This window comes from Lampris incognitus, chromosome 8, assembly GCF_029633865.1.
Source record: "Lampris incognitus isolate fLamInc1 chromosome 8, fLamInc1.hap2, whole genome shotgun sequence".
NCBI lineage: Eukaryota > Metazoa > Chordata > Actinopteri > Lampriformes > Lampridae > Lampris > Lampris incognitus.
The window spans coordinates 15,542,755-15,550,659 of NC_079218.1; the positions used below are offsets into that span (position 1 = coordinate 15,542,755).

Genomic DNA, 7,905 nt, shown 5'->3' on the forward strand with positions numbered 1-7,905 from the left:
CTGTCTGTTTTTTGTATCTATATATCTTCTATTCTATTCTATTGTATTCTATTATGTAGATTTTACACTGCACACTTCTTTTTCATTGGCTACTTACTTTACCTTTAATGTTTTATCTTGGAGATAGCCTGTAGGCATACAGCATACTTAGGCAATGTTAAATTTTTTTATTTTTTTTTTTGGTGTTGTAAAGGTTTAGAGACATATGGCTGGTGGGACTGTTTTATAGTTGTTTATGAATGAATACGGTAAGACGCAGCATGGATGAAATGAAATATGCATGGGATGGATGCTGACTATATAAAAACTGGCGTCAGACAATTTATGGGGGTACTCTGGAGCAATACCGGCATTGTTCGGGCTAATTGTAACAACCCATTGCACTTGGACTGATTCTGGGCAATCATTCAGCGTGACTGTGCACTACACGTACTTTACTAGACAATTACTAATGGTGGCCTGAGTAGCCCAAGGCACTTGCATTGTTGGGCCAGACATTTAAAGTTAGAGTCATGCCAAGTGTGGCTGTCCCTCGCTGTCCCTACCCAGTGGTGTGGTAAATGCACCTAAACACATTACGTGGCGGCAAGGTGGCCCAGTGGTTAGCATGGTCACCTCACAGCAAGAAGGTCCTGGGTTCGAGCCAGGGTAGTCCAACCTTGGGGTCATCCCAGGTCGTCTTCTGTGTGGAGTTTGTATGTTTTCCCTGTGTCTGCGTGGGTTTCCTCCAGGTGCTCCGGTTTCCTCCCACAGTCCAAAGACATGTAGGTCAGGTGAATCGGCCATACTAAATTGTCCCTAGTTGTGAATGTGTGCATGTGTGTCGGCCCTGTGATGATGGCCTGGCGGCCTGTCCAGGGTGTCTCCCGCCTGCCACCCAGTGACTGCTGGGATAAGCTCAAGCATCCCTGCGACCCTGAGAGCAGGATAAGTGGTTTGGATAATGGATGGATGGATGCCCAGCGATTAGCACTGTTGCTTCACAGCAAGGAGGTCCTAGGTTCGAAGCCCAGGCCGTCCCAGGTACTTTCTGTGCGGAGTTTACATGTTCTCCCCATGTATGCATGGGTTTCCTCCGGGTGCTCCGGTTTCCTCCCACCATCAAAAGACATGCGTGTTAGGGTTAATACTCCTGCATGTGCCCCTGAGCAAGGCAATGGTAAGAAGAACTGGAGTTGGTCCCCTGGCGCTGCAGCTGCCCACTGCTCCTATACAATAGGATGGGGTAAGTGCAGAGAAGGAATTTCGTTGCATGTACGTATGTGCAATGACAAATAAAGTGTATTCTATTCTATTCTATTCTACCACCCTTCTTATTTGCCGACTAATTTATCCACCTATTTTTTTTGGGCTGACATAAATCTCCATCGCGTATACATCTGAATAAATAGCATCAAACTGATGTAGTGTATTTCAACAAATCAATAATGGTAGCCAGTTGCCTGATGTTGATCATTGCCTACCCACCTTTTTTTTAATCTATCACAACATCTCTATCCCCACCGAAACTTTACAGAGTCTGTGTCCACCTTAATCCAAGCGTTGGATCAAAACTGCGGTTTCACGAGGTCCTCCACATTCACTTTAAATGGGGCCGCCCGATATGAAAATCCCGCCTACGCCTCTGTAACACCATCACGGTCTGAGAGCCCTCCGCGCTGTGTGGCCCCGCTCCACTGCAGCTGCACTTACGGAGACGAGCGGCAACGGCGGCCAAGATAGGCCCGAAGGAAATGACAACTTTATCTGACCATTCACCATCTTAATCGTGAATCCTTTCCTTTTTTTTTGGTTTTGGGGACGACGAGCATCATCATGGCATCCGCATCGACACGACGCGCCGCGACTCTTCTCTCCGCGTTCGCCGCGCTGTGGGGACTCGCTCTCCCCATCAGCCGCTACTCCATACCGGAGGAGATGGAGGAGGGCTCCTTCGTCGCCAACCTGGCCACCGATTTGGGGCTGGACGTCCGCAGCTTGGTACAGCGGAGGGCGAAGCTCGACGACGTCCACAGCAAGAATTACCTCGACATCAACAAAGACACCGGCGAGCTGTTCATCCGCGAGAAGATAGACCGGGAGAGCGTCTGCACGAGCAAAACCGCGTCGTGCTTCCTGAAGACCGACGTCGTCCTGGAAAACCCCATTCGCATTTTCAACATCGAGCTGGAGATAATGGACATCAACGACAACGCGCCGGTGTTCCGGCGGAAGACGATGCACCTGGACATCTCCGAGTCCACCGCTCCTGGCGAGAGGTTCTCCCTGACCAACGCCGTGGACGCGGACGTGGGGGCCAACTCCATCGACACGTACCTTCTGAGCGAGAGCGCGTATTTCAGCATCGACATACAGGCGGGAAGCGACGGCTCCAAGTACGTCGATCTGGTTCTCGACCGCCACTTGGACCGCGAGGAGCACACCTCCCACGGGTTGATTCTGACCGCCGTGGACGGCGGGGTCCCCGCCCGCTCCGGCACGGCCAGTATCATCATCCACGTCCTGGACATAAACGACAACGCCCCCCTCTTCGGCCAGCCGGTGTACGCGGTCGACGTGGCCGAGAACGCCGTCGTCGGAGCCACCGTCTTCACCTTAAACGCGACGGACCTGGACGAAGGCGCGAACGCCGACTTGGTATACTCATACACGCTGTACACGTCCGAAAAGACGCAAGACATATTCACGTTGGACCCCAACACAGGAGAAATCAAGGTGAAGGGAGTTGTTGACTACGAGGAGAGCCAAAGTTACGAGATGTACATCCAGGCCCAGGACAGAGGGTCGAACCCGCTGGCGGGCCAGTGTAAAGTGATGGTGCGTGTCACGGACCTGAATGACAACCATCCAGAGGTGACAGTTAAATCTCTGAAAAGTAGGGTGAGGGAGGACACGCCTCTAGGGACGTTAATAGCCGTGATAGGTGTCAGTGACCGGGACTCGGGACTCAACGGCGAGGTTGTCCTCACTTTGAACCAGCAGGCCTCCTTGCCTTTTGTCCTGAATAAATCCTCAGAGGATTACTTTGAACTGCTTGTCTCCAAACCACTGGACAGAGAGATCACAGGTAAATACGACATAGTGCTAAGGGTGACTGACAAAGGTACCCCGCCTCTCTCTGATAATGAAACGGTCACTGTGGAGATCCTGGATGTCAATGACAACGCACCGAAATTTCCTCAGTCATTTTACACAATCCACGTACTGGAAAATAATGCACCGGGGGCCCTGTTGACGTCTCTCAGTGCTTTTGACCCGGATCTCAATGAGAACCAATACTTAGTCTATTTCATAATGGAGAAAGAGATTGTTAACACATCTATATCAATGTTGTTCTCTATCAACCCAGAGAATGGCAACCTATATGCTCTGAAAACCTTTGATTATGAACGAGAGAGGGAGTTCCTGTTTCACATTGAAGCTAGAGACTCTGGCGCTCCCCCGCTCAGCAGCAATGTGACTGTCAAAATCATCATTCTAGACCAAAACGATAACACCCCGCAAATAGTATCACCCTGGCGGCCACAAGGCTCTGTCATTGAACAGGTGATACCAAGGTCCACAGATAAGGGACACCTGGTTGCCAAAGTGATAGCCATAGATGCAGACTCTGAACAGAACTCCAGGGTCACGTATCAGCTCCTACAAACAAGCGATTCAACACTGTTTAGCCTCGATCAGTATAATGGTGAAATCAGGACAACGAGGATGTTCAGCTATCGAGACCCGCGCCAACAGCGGCTAGTCATTGTTGCCAAAGACAATGGCGAACCAGCTCTCTCTGCCACAGTTACCATCAAGATATCAACAGTAGAACATGTCATGTCATTTTCAGAGACCACAGAGATGCCAATAGAGTACGACATCTTCTCGGACCTAAACCTGTACTTGGTTATTGGTTTAGGAGCTGTGTCATTGCTGTTACTGATTACGATCTTAGTGATAATCGTGCTCAAGTGCCAGAAACCAAAGCCAAAGCCTATCAAGATGCCCCCAGCCAATAGAAACAGTGTTATAAGCAGGAACAGTATCATCAGTCAAAGGAGCTCCACCATTGCAGATTCCACCCTCATCTCCAGTGACGCCTACTGGTACAGTTTGTTCTTAGCAGAAACCAGGAAGGGCAAGGTGGTTGTGAGACAGCCCATAGTGCCCAAAGGAGCTGGGTACTTTGTGTCCAGTATACCCAGGAGTATAGGGCCTACGGAAACCAGTGACTCAAGAGCATCCACACTCCAGGTATGTATGCAATGTAAATGGGGCTCTGTAAGCATTGTTGATGTTGCATTGTTAACCACAAACAGTATAATAAAACAAAATATGCATCAGAAGTGAGAAATGTTACCATTAGATAACTATCATGCAATAAATGAATATATTCAATAGAAGAAGGTGTAGGCAACAAAGCTGAAAAAGATAAAGCAGGGGAACAGCTGTTTGAATTGGAGCATCACAGAAGTCTTTATTTGATGCCAGTCTTAGGGGTGACAGGTTGGTGATGGATTAGACAAGGCAGCAGCAGGGCATACAGTGCCTACTTAATGCCAGTGAAACAAAAAAATGAGCTTCAAGATGCAAGAGAGTACATCTACTTATTATGGTACCTCATTGCCATTCTGTTGCTGAGGTAATTATTTTTGCCCATTAGCTAGCTTGCAGGTTGGCTGGAAATTGGCATCAAGTTTTGTTGATCCTCTTACTTTTGAGGACAGCACGCTGTGTAATTTGGCCCCAAATGAGAAAGTGTCTGAGACGTGACACCAATTCCAAGCGGTAATGTTTCCTTCAGTGAGTTTCATTGCAGACGTTTCGTAATAGTTTTAGTTTCCTGGTTATCTTCTCAAGTCTATTCAGTTTGGAAATCACAAGGACGAATGTGTGGAGAAGAGATGAGTTTCTGTTTAAGTTCACTGGCAGATGACTGATCATTTAAGATTACATCGATAACTTGAGCGTTTCTTTTTCAGTAGTTATTTATCCACATAATAAATATTGCATTTGAATATTCTAGTGTTGTTGAAAACAAATTTAGTGCCACTGTTGACTCAAAAAATAATTGAAAATAAGGAAAATGTGTCATTTATCCATAAGACTTGATCTCAATGAGAGATGGCATGTTGAAATTTAATGGTGCCACTCTGAACATGCATATTCTAAAGTATGCAATAAATATCTTAAAACATTTAAATATATTTTACTTGATAAATTTCACACATATTCCACGACTTCGCCTGGCTGAGACCTATAAACTACGTCTGACATGCAGCTCAGTGAATTAGAAATTACCACAGACTCAATTGACAACTGAGCTCGCATGTAAAGTGAAGATGAAATGAAATCATGATAATACATTAAACATGGATTAGAAAAATGCTGAATTAGACATCTAATGCTCTAAAGATCCTTAGTGAAGTACTTATTGGGAAATCTGTTTCAGCAAGATAAAGACAACATGGAACTGAAGTGAAATTATCTGTCAGATCTCTCTCTTACGCCTACCACTTTTATTCTCATAGATCTTCTGCAATGACCCTCACTGTAAACAGAACCCCATGACCCCTGCCCTGTCCCCATTCCTTTGACGTTATGACCCCCTTTTCACTTGGCATTAACATTCATCTCTAAAGATTTCATTGCATTTGAGCGGAGAAAAAAAATCATGCATAAAATCCAGGTAGAAACGCAAATCCAGGCTTATGTTGCACAGAAGATGTGATCACAGAAACGGTAGGGCTTTGTTTTCAATCATTCTCTAGACTCACTCAATCCAATTTAGGGTCACGTGTGGGGCTTGAGCCTATCTTTAAAGTCCTCCTGTAAGGTGGAGAGTTGTCACAGACAGGACTCCCATCCGTCACAGGATGCACACACAGACATGGATGGGTAGTGCAAAATCTCCATTTAACCTAATCTACTCCGAGGAGATCCACACAAATACTGGCAGAACATGCAGATTGCACGCAGGACCCCCTTGAGGCAACAGTGCTGACCACTAAACCACTTACGCTGCCCAGAGACGGGCTTAATCACATTAAACACCAAGCGTAAAACATGGACCCCTGCTAAAAAAGAAAAGAAAGCCACAAAAACGGAAACAAACATGAGGCAGGCAGGTCCAACCAGGAACCGCGAACCAAACACGGGGTGGCCGTTCAGATAACGACCCCCGTGTCAAAAAAAAACCTGACTGCCAGGACACTTTTTGATGGGAAACAAGGAAGACAAGGCTTTTACTCTGATGCCGGCCTGTCACAGCTACTCAGACTTAACTCTGATTCTTCACGCGACAGAGTCGACCTCCCTGACAACACTGCACGAAGCACTTCCGCAAAAGAAAAAGGGATCTCGTTTCAGTGTCCACTGCGGACCAGTTTTAACATCCGTTGTGAGAGCGAGCGAGCTAAATTATACCTAGGCATGATCGGAAAACAAGACGTGCATTAGCAACATGGATCAGGGATCAATGTGTGAGCCGTATATTCATATGCAAGCCAGATTTTAGACTCCTGTGTATACATAATAAAGTTACACAGCAAGCAAAACCAGGGCAGAAATGAATGCGGCGACTCACTGAAAAGTGAAACTGTGTGGTTTGACACGAGTGTTGAGCTCTTTGTGCATAAATGTGTGTTTGCGTTGAAGTCTGAGTCGGTGTAGTGCGTCTGACTGTAACACACACGCCACTGAAACTGTCTCCTTCTCTATTCTTAAGTACTCAAAATGAAAGGAGGCCCGTTCTACATCTGGAGGTATGCCGGTTGCTGATTACATGTTGTAGGGGCACTGTAGTTGTGTTTCTTACATTTCTTTATTTGGTAAAAATTTCGCCACCCCCACCCCCCCCACCCACACACACACACACACACACACATACTTGGTTTTGTGCTAAATTTTCTCTGTATGCAAACAGCAGTAATTCTTTGGTTACCCCATTTTACCTGACAGAAAAGAGCATATATATATATGTGTGTGTGTATATATATATATATATGTGTGTATATATATGTATATATATATATGTGTGTGTATATATATGTAGTATATATGTAGTATATATATGTATATATATATATATGTATATATATGTAGTATATATATGTATGTATATATATGTATATATATGTAGTATATATATATATGTATGTATATATAGACACATACTACCAGGGAGGATTTCGTAAGTGTTGCATTTATACTCCCCTCACTCTCCCCCCTGTGGCCCTTTAACGCAGTGCTGCTTCAGCTCTCAGTATTGAATTGGGACAGTTTCTCAAGTGAGAGGCCGATTGCGTACCACTGCTAAGATTATGACCAAATTGGCCGGCGGTCCAAGCTGTTTTGTGCACATCTGGTTTGCTTGGCGGAGAGTCAGGGCAGAGCAGCAGCACAGATGAAATGAAGGGATTAGGGAATGCAATGTCCTCCGTAAATCTGCAGTGGCATTGCACCTGCGAGCAGTGATTGTCTGACACTGCACTCGGAGCCCCTCCCTCCCACACACACACACACACACACACACACGTCCACTTGAATATACAGCATTTGTAATAAATAGACATCTTATTCAGAGTGTGGGCCTATCGTCCACAACCACATGGTGGACATAGTGTGGACAGTATTTCAAGAGTTAACCCCCCACCCCCACCACCCCCAACATTGAGATTATAATAACAAAAATAAAGTGAAATAAAAACCCCACAGTGTGATGCCTGCCTGTGCATGTGTGAATGGTTCTGGTACACTGTCTGCTCCCCTATTTCAGTTTTGGTTTTCTTCACTGTGCATTTTAATCTGACAGGTTGTGACGGTGTTTAGATATGCTGTATAAACTGGCAATGTGGAAAGGAAAATTAAAGGGAGTGATTTGAGCGACCGCTCCGGAAGAAAAGCAGATTTATCTCTGAT

At 45.8% G+C, this 7,905-nt stretch overlaps 1 protein-coding gene across 1 annotated transcript; it reads left to right on the forward strand.

The window, feature by feature from the left end:
• Window positions 1-1,815: 1,815 nt before the first annotated feature.
• LOC130116287 (protocadherin beta-6-like) lies at window positions 1,816-5,582 on the forward strand. The gene is made up of 2 exons (XM_056284209.1): window positions 1,816-4,266; window positions 5,517-5,582. The coding sequence occupies exons 1-2, from the start codon at window positions 1,816-1,818 to the stop codon at window positions 5,580-5,582; spliced, it is 2,517 nt and encodes an 838-aa protein (XP_056140184.1).
• Window positions 5,583-7,905: the final 2,323 nt, after the last annotated feature.